Genomic DNA, 15,618 nt, shown 5'->3' on the forward strand with positions numbered 1-15,618 from the left:
CCCAGACCAGACCCCTTCTCCGGATCTACACTTCGCCTGTTGTGCGGCCGGCTGGCTGCCCGCACTTAGGACTTGGCATCAACCTGTGCAATGTATGCTGTGCGGAGTCAGTACTCGTCATCCGATATTTCCCGAACGTGGATGATACATACCGAGAAGATCCAGAACACGGCGAGAGTAGCCCCACTCGTTGTCGTACCAAGAGACGAGCTTGACAAAGTGGTCATTGAGGGCGATACCGGCCTTCGCATCGAAGATGGAAGAGTGGTTGTCTCCATTCAGGTCGGTGGAGACGATCTCGTCCTCGGTGAAAGCGAGGATGCCTGCATTACATATTAGCAAATGCCGCAATATTGACGGAAAGAATCGGCCTCACCCTTGAGCGGACCCTCCGATGCATCCTTGATGGCCTTCTTGATCTCCTCATAGCTGGCGGGCTTCTCGAGCACACAGGTCAGGTCGACCACGGAGACATTGGCGGTAGGGACACGCATAGACATGCCAGTGAGCTTGCCGTTGAGAGAGGGAATGACCTTGCCGACAGCCTTCGCAGCACCGGTGCTGGAAGGGATGATATTCTGAGCGGCGGTACGGCCACCACGCCAGTCCTTGCCTGAAGGACCGTCGACAGTCTTCTGAGTGGCGGTGTAGGAGTGAATGGTGGTCATGAGACCTTCCTTCATGCCGAAGGTGTCGTTGATGACCTTGGCCAGGGGAGCGAGGCAGTTGGTTGTGCAAGAGGCGTTTGAGATGACAGGGATGTCGGACTTGTATTCCTTGTTGTTGACGCCCATGACGAACATGGGAGCATCAGCAGAGGGAGCAGAGATGACAACTTTCTTCGCGCCGCCCTTCAAGTGAAGAGAGGCCTTTTCTGTGGTGGTGAAGACGCCGGTAGACTCAACAATGTAGTGGGCGTTGGTCTCGGACCAAGGGATCTCGGAAGGGTCTTTCTTCATGTAGAACATGACTTTCTTGCCATTGACGATGAGGTGGTCGGAGCCGACTTCGATGGTGCCCTTGAACTGGCCGTGGGTTGAATCGTACTTGAGCATGTACGCCTGCGGGGTTTGTCAGAGCTGCAGTCGGCAGACAGTATTGCGGGTTGACTTACAGCATACTTGGGCTCGATGAACGGGTCGTTGACAGCGACAACCTGAACGTCATCGTGCTCAACCCTGTTTCACGCCGTCAGTATTGGCGGGAAGGGTGGGATGATGAGAGCACCCACGCGTTGCGGTAGACCTGCGGGGAGGTTAGTTCTCAGCACGTCACGAGGAGCAGGCCGAAGGCAGACTTACAATACGACCAATGCGGCCGAAACCGTTGATGCCGACTTGAGTGACCATGTTGGCGGTGCTGAAAATTGATCTACGGCACGAGGCGCAGCGTGTTAGTAGCGTGGTGTGAGAGAGGGATGAAAGGAAACAGTTAGCTGCGGGGATGGTCAACTTACGACACGGTACTATTGAAAGTTGGTAAGCGTGAATGTCGTCTGGATTCAAGAAGAGAAAATCAGTCGGGAGCAGGACGACGGGAACGTTTTGTAGAGCAAAAGGATGCGATGAAGGACCAAATTATGGTGGGGCAGCTACGATGAGCTGTTGACCTCTCGACAGAAGGCACTTTGACGCGGTTTGGAGGGGCAACCGTAATGGAGCGCTGCCGGGCTTGGCACACGCAAAAGCAAATCCCGATTTGGGGACTCACGATAATTGTGAGGAACTTCAAGCCTCGTGGACTCGCAGAGTGTGATGATGTGGAACTGCTCGTAGTAGATGTCTCCCTGGCGTCAGATCGCTGTCCCAGCCCCTTTTTATACTGCTGAGCGACAATTCACATGAGCTCCTGATTGTGATTCATGAGGACGGCTGAGCGTGCATCTTGATAATCACTCACTTCTGACATCAAAAGACAGCACAAGCGACAGCCCGCAGCCAATCATGCCGGCCCCGTCGCTGGCAAAGCGGCTTCCAGGCTGGTATCATCGTTATTCCGTTCCGTGCGCCGATGCTGCCGGTTCCAATGAGTAAGATGTAGTGTGTACAACAGAGGCAGAGCTTGTAGGTCAATCACATGTCCCGAGATGCTGGAAACGGGGGCGATGGCTAGATGATTGTCTTTCTATGTGCTGTTGGTATCATTGTTCAACGTTTTGTTGGGTGCTGTAGATAGATTCGGTCACTCTTCCTTGGCTCCGCCGCGTCCAGCGCGCTCCGCAGCTTCGACAGATGCCTTGTCAGTGACGGGCGCACCCTGTCCCATGTTCATCATGCCTCCCGCCGCTTTCCACGGACGCTTCAGCTCACCGGCCGCAGGCTTGCCCAAGATGTGGACCTTGACCAGGTTGCTCTCAAATGCACCCTTCAGGGGGATGATGGACTGGATGAGGAGCGGGTTGGTGTATTTCATATACACATGCATGAAGGCCATCATGGCGCAACCCATCAGCTGCTGCTTGTACTGCGCGGCCACCTGATTGCTGTCATACTCTTGGATGGTGGTGGTGACCAGCTTCGGCTCTTCGCCAGAGCCCATCGGAGCAGGCTCGACATACTTGAGAGTGGTGAGGTCTGGTACACAGTCAGTCTCTGTTTCTTTCAGCCACGTCGTGTAGCACAGCGTACCTCGTTTGCTCTTGATCTTCATCCCGATATAGTAATACAGCCCGAAGATGACGAGGTTGGACACGACGTAGAGGATGCGCACACCCAGCAGTACTTGCGGGTCGTCGAAGGGAATCTTTTTAGACACCTGCATCATTCCCAGGATGATGACCAGGTTGGTACTGCCAACAAGTTAGCCGCTGAAACGAGCCCACGCGCAGGCGATCCAGGAGTACTGACATTTGCGGGGAGAGAGCCATCGTTGCGTGCTTTGCTGGAGCTGTCCGTAGAGTATGTCGATAACGTGATAGAAAGTGCAAGGGCGCCGGGGAGTAGTTGAAAGAGATATACGAGAGTACCTGCTAGGTTGCAATCTGGCCAGATTCGCGCAGTTGGAGAGAAATGGGAGAGCACCTAAGAAAATATCGCCATCGCCGAGGCCAAGCCACAGGTGCCACCCCAGCCTCTCAAAGCCCTCAGCCTCATAGCCTCTGGCGCCGGCGCCTTCCCGGAGCTGGACCGCAAGCATTAGGCAAGCGCTCGCCGTTCCCACTCCCCTCTGGGAGCCATCCATACGGACCAACAACGATCCTTTCCACAGGCAGCCACCTTGTGCTAGCAGGTGGAAGTAAAGACGCTCACCTTCTGTTGTTGCCTAGCCGAATATCAGCACTTCAATCAGGGTCCAGTCACAGATCGCCCTGCAGCCTTCATTCTGTCGGCATCTGCTCCCAGCATTTTTATTCCGTAGACACAAAAGACGACTCGACCTCGCCCACAGTACTCTTGCACCCGTTCTTCTGCAGTATTAATGGCGAGTTCTACTTTTGCCTTTTAGAGAATCTGTTCACGCACCCGATCCTCAATGGGCAAAATGCTGGCATCTAACCTCGAGGTGATGACTGCTGACAGTGCCGGACTTTACTGACTTCGAGCTCCAAGTCCGTTGTCTTGCAGTAGCCGTTGCACTCTCAAGCGCACAATGTGTAACTCGGCGATAATGCTCATTCTGAGACTATGGACAGTCGAAGGTATAAGTTAACTTCACTCTCGTGAATCACCCCCGTCGAAATTGCAGCACGTGTGTCCGCATCAGACTCATCAACAATCCAACATGTCAAGTTTTGGCTTCGAGACGACAGGAGCTGAAGTGGTGGAAGCATTCTCTGACCACGTCCGAGATCGAACATGTGCGTGCCACGGATTATCATCTTCGACACCACTAACCTGCTCAGTCCTCATTACCGGTCCTAGCCCCGATGGCATCGGTGCAGAGACTGCATCCTGCCTCGCTAAAGCTCAGCCACGGTTGATCGTCCTCGCCGGTCGATCGCCAGCGAAGATTCAACCTGTTATCGATGACATCGAAGCGTTCCAGGTACCGGTTGAGTTCGTGAGGCTGGACCTCAGTGACCAAAACTCGGTGCGAGGCGCTGTCGACACTCTCAGGCAGCGAGGTACCAAGATCGATGTGCTCATCAACAATGCAGCCATTATGGCATGCCCATATGCACTCACAACCGATGGCATCGAGATGCAATTCGCCACAAATCACCTCGGGCCTTTCCTGTTCACCAATCTGCTTCTGCAAGCAAATCTCATCACGGAGCGCATTGTCAATCTCAACAGCTCGGCATCTGTTCGCAGTGCCAGCTACCTCCTTGAACCACTCAGTGATATGACGTACGGAAACGGCAAGTCGTACGATGCGGTACGTGCCTACGGCACTTCCAAGATGGCCGTATTGCTCTATACGCGAGAGCTCGCAGCAAAACTCAGGCCTCGTAACATCTCCGTCTTCACACTCAATCCGGGAAGCATCAAGTCTCCCCTTCAACGGTATATGAGTGACGAAATGCGCCAGGCAGCTCTTGCCACCGCGAGAAGGGAGGATCCAGATTTTGTGGTTCCTGTCCGGAAAACGCTGCAGCAGGGGTGCTCAACACAGCTCAGGGCCGCATTGGACCCCTTCCTAGTGGCTCAAACGGGGGCATATCTTGATGACTGCCAGGTGGTCGAACCACAGGTGCACAAGGACGCTTATCCAGCAACCGCGAATGTCTGGAAGCTCAGCGAAGAAATGACGGGAAGCGCATTCGGGTCGTGATCGATATTGACTTCGACAGCACGAAAATGCTTTAATGCTTCAATGGACCGTGCGGCGGACGGGATCGAATCATGGCTATCTTCACACATAGGTGCCTCGGTATCTCATTAGCCAAGACGGTATGCATTGCGTATAGCTGATATCATCGGGATTTAGCTGCTCTTTGGACGAATTTACCTCGGTCGTAACACCAGAAGAAGCGGCTTGTGCGGGTACAGATGTGCAGGGAATCGAATTGACGGGCCTTGGCTACCCCCGATGGTGCGTTCGGCGGAGCGAAGAGGCGAAACCTTTGGCGAGCATGCGTGTTGGTTCCGCCAGACGTCGGCACCGCCAAGTTGTTTAGTGGGCTGGGCGATCAGCTTTCCCGCCGTGCACTCCAATCATCGCCCGCAAGCGGACCTTTTGGGTGGACGCAATGAACATCTGGGGTCGCAATCCCCGTGGGACACCGCCCCGGAGAATGCAGACACGAGGTGAAACATCCCCAGCCTGGCAGCTGGCTCTCAATGCTTGCGCTTGTGCATGTGCTTTATGTATATAAATCATCCCGTGCCGTTCTTGCAACCCGCTTCCGTTGCCTACACTCCTACAGTCGATCTTATACCCAGTTGCATATCATGGCTACTACTTCCGATAGCAGGCCGACATCCTCGCCTGACTCTGCCCGTGACCCAGAGAAGGCGGATGATGTTACTCACAACGAGGCAGCCTCTGCTGTCGGCAGTCCTGTTGTCAAAGGCCTGGATGAGGATGAAGAGTTCACCCCAGCAGAACAGCGCAAGATTATTCATCGGATTGACCGCCGACTCATTTCTACCACCGGCATCATGGTAAGTTCTGCACCAACCGGGTTATCCTGTGCGGAAAAGCTGGCCCTTTCGCCACAGACGTTCATTTGGCCCATCGTCCGCTGGCTCCCCTGTTCCCATCATATCTTCGTCCAGCTACTCCAGAACCACTCTAACCAGACGCCAGTACTGCATCTCGCTCATGGATCGAACCAATTTGTCTGCTGCAGCCATTGCCGGAATGCTGGTAGACCTTGAGCTCGTTCAGACCCGCTATGTAAGCGACTGTTCAAAGATGTGAGAGGCTTCGACTCACATGTGCAGAACATCATCACGCTCGTATTCTTCATAACCTATGTCATCTTCCAGCCACCAGCGACTGTGCTCTGCCGCAAGATCGGCCCTCGTCCATTCCTTGCGTCCATTACCTTCGCGTGGGGTGCTGTGATGATCGGCTTTGGATTCCCGCAGCAATGGACAGCTATGATCGGGCTTCGTATGCTTCTTGGTATCTTTGAGGCAGGCTTTTTTCCTGGTATGTTGACTCGACCATCAAAGTGTGCATGCTCATGCTCATGCTCATAACCTCAGGTTGCGTGTATCTCATTTCGACGTGGTTGGTTACCCTCCAAATCTTTAGACGGATCCAGAGAACCTGTTCGGTCTTCTCGCGACGCTGGTCCGATGAGCTACCTTCAGTCTGTTCTCTATGCGCCATCATTCTCCCACAGCTGGAAAGAGCTTGCTGACGCTTCTCAGGTATGTTCGCTATGACCTGCAGAAGCGGTATTCCGTCTTCTACTTGATTGGATGCGTGGCTTCAGCTTGCAGCGGCATTCTTGCGTATGGTCTGATGCAGATGGTTAGTTGTCTCTGTTTGAGCCTTGATTGTACCCAAGCTGATACACAAACAGCAAGGTGTCGCGGGATATAACGGCTGGCGCTGGATCTTCATCATGGAGGGTATCTTGACGTGCCTTGTTGGCGTCGGCGGATACTTCGCGTTGGTGGACTTCCCAGACCGAGCTGCGAAGACGGCTTGGAGGTTTCTCGACGAAAGAGAATGCAACTTTATCATCCGTCGCGTGGGCAGAGATCGAAGCGATGCTGAGGTCGAGCCTTTTAGCCTCAAGAAGTGGGCGGCCGCTGGTTTGGATCCGGTCATTTGGGGGTTTGCCTTGATATTCTTCTCGATCACGACCGTCACATACGCCATTGCGTACTTCCTGCCCATCATTCTGCGCGAGGGCATGGGCTTCTCAATCGCCGCGTCGCAATGTCTGGTTGCGCCACCCTACATCTTCGCAGGTATCATCATGTTTGCCACTGCATGGGTTGGGGACAAATACCATATTCGAGGGCCGATTCTGTGCTTCAACGCGACGCTCGCACTGATCGGGCTTCCTATCATGGTAAGTCTGAATCGATAGATCGTCAACAAGAACTAATATGTACAGGGCTGGCATTCGAACAACAACGTGCGCTACTTTGGCGTATTTCTGGTCACAGCTGGGGCCAATGCAAATATTCCCACCGCCATGGCCTACCAAGCAAATAACATCCGCGGGCAATGGAAGCGGGCGTTTTGCAGTGCCACGCTGGTAGGCTTCGGCGGCATTGGTGGCATTGCCGGCTCTTTGGTGTTTCGCAGCCAGGATTCACCTCTTTACCGGCCCGGTTGTTACGCTGCGATCGCGTGCAACCTGCTCATCATCACCGTTGTCTGTGTGAACACGGTCTACTTTCGGATCTGCAACAGAAAGGCAGAGAATGGGGAGATGTTAATTGAAGGGCTGCTGAATTTCAGGTATACTTACTGAGTAGGGATCGCTGAGACTCTTGCGTGTCTGAGGTCTCGACAATGTATGACGCGTGCAGCAAGTGAGAGCCTGTGTCGTTCTTAGGCACCAATGACCGAGATCGATCCGCGCGTCGCGATCTCACTCTCTGGGCCGTAGCCTTGTACAGCCTCGTCGGGGTAAATGAGGACGTTATGGAATTCGAGTCGAGTCGTGCCTAGTCCATGTCACCCACCGTTGCTGGGATAACGACAAATAATCCTCCTTCTGCTGGTGGTCATCTGCTGTTGTCGTAATTGCTCTGCTGCCTTGCTTCACCACGCTAGCCGCCCGCGCTCAGGCCAGCCTACCAAGACGTCTGTCCGTCATTGGGTGGACATCTAATTGATGCGCTTCCTTCGCTTACTCACACGACCGTTCAGCTGCCATCGTCTGTCGCTACTCGCACAAGACCATCCGAACTCTCTGCGACCTGCTCTCCGCTTGAAATCTGTCTATCCACCGCTTTCCCATTGTGCATCGACCTGCCGAACCTTTGCGACTGTCATGCATCCGGTGAGAAGAATAGCAGACCGCTTGGAAAAGCCTGAGACCGACGACCGAGAGTACAGAGTGATCGAGCTGCCCAATAAGCTCGAGGCACTTCTAGTACATGACAACAAGACCGACAAAGCCAGCGCGGCTCTCAATGTCAATGTCGGAAACTTTAGTGATGAGGAGGATATGCCTGGCATGGCCCACGCGGTCGAGCATCTTCTCTTCATGGGCACTGAGAAGGTGAGCACAACTCGTGAATGAGGAAAGCAGCACTGACACAAACCAGTATCCCGTAGAGAACGAATACAGCTCCTACCTGTCATCAAATTCGGGGTATTCGAATGCCTACACCGCCGCAACTCAGACCAACTACTTCTTTGAATGCGCCGCTGTTCACGAAAGCGACCAGGGAGGCAATGGTGCTTCCAATGGCGCATCTGCACAGACCAATGGCGTCGTCAACGGCGCGACCAAAGGCCCGCTCTATGGTGCCCTGGACCGATTTGCGCAGTTCTTCGTTAAGCCACTGTTCCTCGAGAACACCCTCGATCGAGAAATGCGAGCTGTGGACTCTGAGAATAAGAAGAACCTCCAGAATGATATGTGGCGCCTGTCGCAGCTGGCAAAATCTCTATCCAACCCAAAGCATCCTTATCACCACTTTTCCACTGGCAATCTGAAAACGCTGAAGGAAGAGCCGGAGAAGAGAGGAGTCAAGATCCGAGATGAGTTCATACGCTTCTACGAGGAGCATTACTCTGCCAACCGCATGAAACTAGTTGTGCTCGGCCGAGAATCCCTGGATGAGCTCGAGGACTGGGTCGTGGAGCTCTTCTCCGAAGTCAAGAACAAAGATCTGCCGCAGAACAGATGGGATGTCGAGCATCCTCTGACCGCGAACGAGCTTTCTACGGAGATCTTTGCGAAGCCAGTCATGGAGTCGCGGTCGCTCGAGATCAGCTTCCCATGGCAGGACGAGGACGAGATGTACGAAACGCAGCCCGCTCGGTTTATTAGCCATTTGATCGGTCACGAAGGGCCCGGAAGCATCCTCGCCTATCTGAAGGACAAAGGCCTAGCCAACAGCTTGTCTGCTGGCTACCACACTGTTTGTCCTGGTACCGCCTTTTTCGAGATTGACATCAGCCTCACGCCGGAGGGCCTCAAGAACTACCGCGATGTTGTTAAGCATGTCTTCCAATACATCAGCATGATGAAGGAGAATCCACCTGTCGATTGGATGCATGAGGAGATGAAGAACATGGCTGAGGTAGACTTCCGTTTCCGCCAGAAGTCGCCCGCCAGTCGGTTCACCAGCGGCACCAGCAGCGTAATGCAGAAGCCCTTGCCTAGGGAGTGGCTGTTGAGCGGCATCAGCAAGTTCCGCAAGTTCGACCCCGAGGCTATCGTGCATGCTATGCAGTCCTTAAAGGATGACAACTTTCGCCTGATGGTTGTGAGCCAGGATTACCCCGGTGATTGGAACCAGAGGGAGAAATGGTACGGCACAGACTTCAAGGTGCAGAAGTTCCCTCTCGAGATCAAGGAGGAGTTTCGCAAAGCTCTCTCCGCCCCAGCCAGTGATCGCCCTGAAGAGCTTCATTTACCGCACCGCAACGAGTTCATTCCTACACGGCTGGATGTCGAGAAGTTGGATGTCAAAGAGCCTACGAAGACTCCAAAGTTGCTCCGGAACGACGACAAAATGCGGCTTTGGTGGAAGAAGGATGACTCTTTCTGGGTTCCGAAAGCGAATATCAACATCCTGCTTCGCAACGGGCTAACCTATGCCACACCCGCTAACTACGTCAAAACTGTCCTTTTCACGAGTATGGTCAAAGATGCTCTCAATACGTACTCGTACGATGCAGAGATTTCGGGCCTAGTCTATAACGTTGTTGCTGATCCTTCTGGTATGAACATCCTGGTCCATGGCTACAACGACAAGATGGCGGTGCTGCTTGAGAAGATCCTTCTTACTGTTCGCGACCTCGAGTTCCGCCAGGATCGTTTCGATATCATAAAAGAGCGCAAGATCCGGCAGTATAAGAATTGGGACTATCAGCAACCATATCACATCATTGGCGATTACACACGGTGGTTGCTGAATGAGAAGGCCTGGATGACCCATCAGTACGCTGCGGAACTGCCACATGTTACTTTGGAAGATCTTCGATCCTTCTCACCTCAGCTCATTAGCCAGGCGCACATCGAAGTGCTGGCCCACGGCAATCTACATCGTGATGAGGCAAAGAAAATCGGCAGCCTCATCGAAGTCACTCTGACGCCTCGCGCCTTGCCAGTGTCACAGTGGCAGATGCGGCGCAACATGATCCTCCCTCAAGGCTCAAATGCGATCTACAAGACATCACTAGTCGACCCGGAGAACGTGAACCATGGCATTGAATACTATGTACAGGTCGGTCAGGTGATGGATATCAGTTTGCGCTCCAAACTCCAGCTGTTCGCTCAGATCACCGAAGAGCCAGCTTTCGATCAATTGCGAACAAAGGAGCAGTTGGGCTATGTTGTGTGGTCTGGCGTGCGTCCCGCGGCAACGATGATGGGCTATAGGATTCTCATTCAGTCTGAACGCGATCCAGAGTACCTGGAAAGCCGATGTGACGCCTTCATGCTCAAGATGCGATCTTATGTCGAAGACATGAGTACTGAAGACTTTGAAGGTCACAAGCGAAGCTTGATAAACAAGCGTTTGGAACGCTTGAAGAATCTCGACTCCGAGACCAGCCGTCTCTGGGGCTATGTGAGCAACGAGTACTTCAACTTCTTCCAGGTTGATCGTGATGTTGAGTCTATTCGCAAGCTCACGAAGCAAGATATTGTGGACTTCTACACCAATTTCCTCGCTCCGGAGAGCTTGACGAGAGCCAAGCTTGCCATTCACCTCGAGGCGCAGCAGCAGGCCCCCACAGAGGTCGAAGTCGATACTGCCGCACAGAAGCAGCAGTTCGTGCAGGTATTGCTCGAGGTCGTGACCACAGTTGACGGTACCGTCGATGAAGCTCAATTGGCAGCTTCTTTGAAAATTGTGGACGTTGCGAATATGGCCGCAGTGGTGCAAGCAGTCAAATCATCGGTCTCCGAAGCGAAAGCAGCTGAGGTTGTGAACCAGCTCGAGCAGGCCATTCCACAGGTCTATCTTGCCCTGAAGATCGTCCCCAAGGCTAAGAGTAGCGACGCGGAGGCCGTCAGTGACGGCGACAAGACTCCTGAAGTGGAGTTGTTGGCACCAACAGTTATCGAGGACGTGGTGAGATGGAAGGCCGGTCTGGAGGTTAGCCGTGGACCTGTCGCTGTGGCCGACTTGAAGGACTTTGAGGAGAGCGAGCCGAAGCTGTGAAGAGGAAGTCATTGGATGGGCCAGGACGGAGCACGAGAAATGACACATGGGGCATAGCGTATCGTCGCGCCGCCTTCTGCTTGATGTTTGGCGCCAGTGGTACCGAGTTAGACTGGCCTCAGGCATGGAAAGAAGCCCAATGTCCGCGAGGACGATCATATGAGGCGTTTAATAATTAGTTGCATCTACACTACTGGCAGAGGATCGTCATCTTGAGTAGAAAAGCACGGTGTTTCTGTCTGTTCGGCAGTCGTATCATTTCCACATCTGGTGGAAGGAATCGTACCTATCTACCTAAAAGCTCGGCGCGTTCAAAGCCATGACGCACAACAGTCCACTAATAAGCCCTGCAATCGGCAGTGTCAGTACCCATCCCATCATGATGAAAGCCAGCTGTCGCCAGTTGACAGCCCTGGGGTCGAGGTTCATGAGTGCCACACCCATACACGCTCCCACTAAGCACTGCGTCGTGCTTACCGGCAGACCCAGTCGACTCGCCAACAACACCGTAATCGCAGCTCCGAGCTCCACCGAGTAGCCTCGCGTCGGACTCATCTGCGTAATCTTGTTTCCCAGACAGCGGATGATGTGAAAGCCGTAGAACCAGAAACCTGCGCCCAACAGGAAACCGGCGATGACCAGCATCCATATGGGCGTGCCGCTAGTGGTGTCAACCTCTCCGCTCTGGTAGGTAGCGTACGAGGCGCTCAGCGGGCCTACCGCATTGGCCACATCATTGGAGCCGTGAGCGATGGACATGAGCATGGCCGAAACAACCTGGCAGTACGTCCACAAGTGTTCGACGCGCACGTCGTACTTTTGTGCCCGTGCGTGGATCTCCCGCAACGCGGCGCTGTCGTGTGTCACACAATCGCGCGTGACGCCTTGCAGAAGCCCGAACTTGACATAACCCCAGATTCGGGCAGGGTGCGTGATAGCGTGGTGCTTGACCGGATCCAGGAAGCGCTCACGGGGCCCGGGCTGGCGCCGTTGCCGTGTAGTGGTGGTGGCGGTGCCATCAGCGGCCATTTTCTCGGTATCCGGAACTGGTGTGCCGGTTTTGTGATCCTTGAAGGATTCGATGCGGTCGGAGTCAACGTCTGTGCTTGTGGAGTGAATGCCGTTGCCGGCGGTGTGGCTGTCGTGCTCCTTTGCGAACGGATCCTCGTAATAGTCGGTGACGTAATTTGTGGACTTGCTAGGGAAGTAGAGAGGGGGGTTGTCCTTGAGCAACATGGGTCCCAACGGAACGTGGTAGAACTTGATACGCGTGTCTTCCTTGATCAGACGGGCTTTGAAGTACGGCATGAAGAAGATGTAGGCAATAAGCAGCATACCAGCCCAAACACCGAGGATGATGCCTGCGGCTTTACCGGCGCCGAACTCCTCCAAAGAAGGTGCAGTAGGTGTCTCGACAACGATAAAGAGTGCGAGAATGGCACAGGTCGTGGCAATGTAGAAGGGGATTGCACGCATGGCCTTCTCAAACGAGTTCTGTCGCTCGAGAATGGCGAACTTGAGGGTCGCAAAGATAATTGCGCTGAAGGCGGCTGCAATGGCTGGGGCAATGGCCCATGAGGCGGCTATCTGGGAGACGGAGCCGGAAGCCCACTCCCACCTGATGGAGGCTTGAGTGGCAAAACCTACACCGACCAGAGCGCCGACGATGGTCTGCGTGGTGGACACGGGCCAGCCCAGGCCGGTAGCGACCATCAGCCAGGTAGCACTGCCCACTTCGGCGCAGCCCATGGCCAGCATGAGTACTCCAGGGCGATCCTCGAAACGTTCGATACTGATGATACCGTTCTTAATTGTTGAAGTCACTCGAGAGCCAAGAGCGACAGCGCCGATGAACTCGGTGCACATTGACAGGATGCCGACTTGGGGCATCGTCAACGTGCGGGCAGCGACCGAAGTCCTATATCATGATATGAGCAACGTTTTTGACTGCTGCATGGTACAACTCACGCATAGCTGTTGGCGACATCGTTAGCACCGTTGCCGAAAGCGCTGAAGATGAAGGCAATGGCAGTGATCGCTAAGATCCAGTCATAGCGAGCTGTCACTGCCGGGGCTCTCTTGGCAAGTTCAGCGACGATAGACATGTTGGTGGTGGGTTGGAGGTGGTTTGAGGTGATTTGAGAAGAGCAGAAGCGGACCTGATCTTACCAGCAGCAGGAAAGATTTATAGGTAGCACCATGCCTTGGCCTCCGTCCCCCCCTGTCCATCGCCGTGGCCCATCCCTCGCCTGATCCATGTCACCATCCTAATAGAGCAGGGAGGCACGCGACCAGTCGGCAACAAGTTCCCATTCCGCCCACACAAGAGAAAGAAGCACCATGAGAAGCACCATGTGTAGTTGAGGCCCCGCCCTTGGCATCAGCTCCGCCTGCAGGACTTGGCCAGCAACTTGGCAGGACTTCCGGCCAATGGGATGGTTGTTCTGGTCTTCGAGCTCCAGTGTTAGGTGACGAGGAAGCCAGGGACGATCAATCCCTAACCAATGAAACAAGCACGTGCCCCTGATCCGCATCCCTGATTGCACAATTGAAACATGTTGAAGCTCTTTCACTGCACAAGCTTGGCTCTGATCGCAAGAGTGCCCAGGTTTCTTGTCGCAATTCACGAGTCCAATAAAGCGGGATGAAAAGTCTGCATCCTCGTCAGAGTCAGAAGAAGCACCAGAAGTCGCGGTTGATCGGCTCTTGACGATCGCGGAACGCGCGAAGTCCCCATTGTCCGGCAGCGAGCGTCTGGGATTGACTTTTCATAGTGGTGATCTCCCACGCTATGCGGCCTCACTCGCATGAGGCTTCTGAGTACAACAATCACGGGCCTCATCGCTTGCGTAGCACCTCCGCGCACTGGTGCGTGGACGCGTGTAGGTTACGATCGTGACTGAAGCCGCGAAGACTTCTGTGTCCCATGAGCGGATGCCAAGCATATAATCTTGGCGGGTTGACGTCAATTCGAATTGTAGGATATACGTGTAAGTGTCGCAAGGGTGTGCTTCTGCCTCGTTAAGCACACTTGCAGACACAGAAGCGCAGAGCGCATGCCACAACATGAATCGCTTATTGGCAAGGCGATGTCACAGGACCTCTTGGAGTCTACCTTCTATTACACAGGGATCAAAGGTTGATCAACGCGCATTACGCCCTTCTCAGATGAGCCACTACGCACTGTGACGCCTGTTCCAGAAGCGAGGCGCCCAACTCTGAACGAACGGAGCAAGAGACTGCTAACGATGGGAATCCAACGTAGCATTGATGCCAGCAAGCTCCCAGACGCACGCGACCGCTAAATACATGGAAACATCCTCGGAGACCCCCAAGTAGCCCGGACTCCTGTGTCGACCTGTGGTCCTGGTCCCACCGCGCTGTCGAACCAACCCACCACAAAGGCTGCTTGAAGGACCCTTCGCACCGAGCTGATAGTGGCGACTCACAATGCTCCTCAGTGGCGTTTCCTACGAAAATGCACGTGAACCGTGCTCATCACCGCGCCATCCGGTGGAACATGGTTGAAATGATTTGGTCGGCTCTACTCGCAGCTTCTCATCGTATCAGCCGCCCTCGATGTTGACACAGGCGCTTATCAGCCACAAGGCTCACGGGAATGGGATGCTCAAGGACTCGAGCCTCATGGAAATCTGGAAGTGCTCGTGCTCTCTACTTCAAGTTGCCCAACCACCACAGGATATCCGTGTTATGCTACTCGCACGAAGGTGTAACGCCGCGCCTAATCGTGCCCGGGCTTTGTATCTCCGAGAGGCATGTCCACGCATTCTCCATCCTTGACATAGACCTCTTCCCAGCCAATCGTCCAACTAGCCTCTTCTCTGTTGGAAACGAACTTTTCTTCATCCGCGATCACCTTCTCAATATAGAAGGGGTCGTTTCGCGCATCGTAGAAGTCCTTGATATCCTTGACGGTGATCTCGACTACACCATCCCACGGCTGACGCTCAAGTTGCCCGAGCTCTAGCCATTTCGTCCTGGCCTCGGTTTCGAGGGACTTCGGTGTGTGATACTATGGCATTCTTAGCCTGAACCCAATGCCGAAGGTCCATATCCCGAGGCCGTGAGGTCACCAGACTTTGGATACCATATCTGCGCTCTGGGTCCGATACCTCGACGCAGGCAAGACACGTACCTGGGTGTACTTGAGGATCCCATAGCGCTTCAGCCACTCCTTGACCAGCGGCGCATGCTCTTTACTCCAATGGCGATTGAACTCCTCCTCGGTGATATCTGGCCGCTTCTTCACGTATAAACTAAAACGATACAGTCTTTGCATATGCACAGTGACAGCTGTTTTTGCGGACATGATGGCTGGTGCTGCCACTGTCTCATTTCGGAATCGTTAAATTACGGCAGATGTACCTTGAAGGGCTTCTTTACTGACTGAGACTCA

General features: G+C 54.0%; 7 protein-coding genes across 7 annotated transcripts; 3 read left to right on the forward strand and 4 right to left on the reverse strand.

The window, feature by feature from the left end:
• Positions 1-117: 117 nt before the first annotated feature.
• HMPREF1541_03517 (glyceraldehyde-3-phosphate dehydrogenase) lies at positions 118-1,349 on the reverse strand (the record flags this gene model as incomplete). Its single annotated transcript, XM_008717868.1, has 5 exons — positions 118-323; positions 377-1,061; positions 1,115-1,178; positions 1,232-1,245; positions 1,302-1,349. 5 exons carry the CDS (start codon positions 1,347-1,349, stop codon positions 118-120), a joined length of 1,017 nt encoding a protein of 338 aa, XP_008716090.1.
• An 832-nt stretch (positions 1,350-2,181) lies between these two features.
• HMPREF1541_03518 (uncharacterized protein) lies at positions 2,182-2,866 on the reverse strand (the record flags this gene model as incomplete). Its single annotated transcript, XM_008717869.1, has 3 exons — positions 2,182-2,573; positions 2,628-2,788; positions 2,847-2,866. 3 exons carry the CDS (start codon positions 2,864-2,866, stop codon positions 2,182-2,184), a joined length of 573 nt encoding a protein of 190 aa, XP_008716091.1.
• An 854-nt stretch (positions 2,867-3,720) lies between these two features.
• HMPREF1541_03519 (uncharacterized protein) lies at positions 3,721-4,713 on the forward strand (the record flags this gene model as incomplete). Its single annotated transcript, XM_008717870.1, has 2 exons — positions 3,721-3,796; positions 3,842-4,713. The coding sequence occupies 2 exons, from the start codon at positions 3,721-3,723 to the stop codon at positions 4,711-4,713; spliced, it is 948 nt and encodes a 315-aa protein (XP_008716092.1).
• A 620-nt stretch (positions 4,714-5,333) lies between these two features.
• On the forward strand, positions 5,334-7,324 carry HMPREF1541_03520 (uncharacterized protein; the record flags this gene model as incomplete). Its single annotated transcript, XM_008717871.1, has 7 exons — positions 5,334-5,546; positions 5,692-5,781; positions 5,829-6,039; positions 6,096-6,120; positions 6,264-6,366; positions 6,419-6,916; positions 6,962-7,324. The coding sequence occupies 7 exons, from the start codon at positions 5,334-5,336 to the stop codon at positions 7,322-7,324; spliced, it is 1,503 nt and encodes a 500-aa protein (XP_008716093.1).
• Positions 7,325-7,849: 525 nt separating this feature from the next.
• HMPREF1541_03521 (uncharacterized protein) lies at positions 7,850-11,201 on the forward strand (the record flags this gene model as incomplete). The annotated part of the gene is made up of 2 exons (XM_008717872.1): positions 7,850-8,080; positions 8,127-11,201. The coding sequence occupies 2 exons, from the start codon at positions 7,850-7,852 to the stop codon at positions 11,199-11,201; spliced, it is 3,306 nt and encodes a 1,101-aa protein (XP_008716094.1).
• Positions 11,202-11,495: 294 nt separating this feature from the next.
• Positions 11,496-13,306, reverse strand: HMPREF1541_03522 (uncharacterized protein; the record flags this gene model as incomplete). Its single annotated transcript, XM_008717873.1, has 2 exons — positions 11,496-13,119; positions 13,170-13,306. The coding sequence occupies 2 exons, from the start codon at positions 13,304-13,306 to the stop codon at positions 11,496-11,498; spliced, it is 1,761 nt and encodes a 586-aa protein (XP_008716095.1).
• Positions 13,307-14,943: 1,637 nt separating this feature from the next.
• Positions 14,944-15,531, reverse strand: HMPREF1541_03523 (uncharacterized protein; the record flags this gene model as incomplete). Its single annotated transcript, XM_008717874.1, has 2 exons — positions 14,944-15,234; positions 15,358-15,531. 2 exons carry the CDS (start codon positions 15,529-15,531, stop codon positions 14,944-14,946), a joined length of 465 nt encoding a protein of 154 aa, XP_008716096.1.
• Between the last annotated feature and the right edge of the window lie 87 nt (positions 15,532-15,618).

Source organism: Cyphellophora europaea (genome assembly GCF_000365145.1).
Source record: "Cyphellophora europaea CBS 101466 unplaced genomic scaffold supercont1.3, whole genome shotgun sequence".
Classification (NCBI taxonomy): Eukaryota; Fungi; Ascomycota; class Eurotiomycetes; order Chaetothyriales; family Cyphellophoraceae; genus Cyphellophora; species Cyphellophora europaea.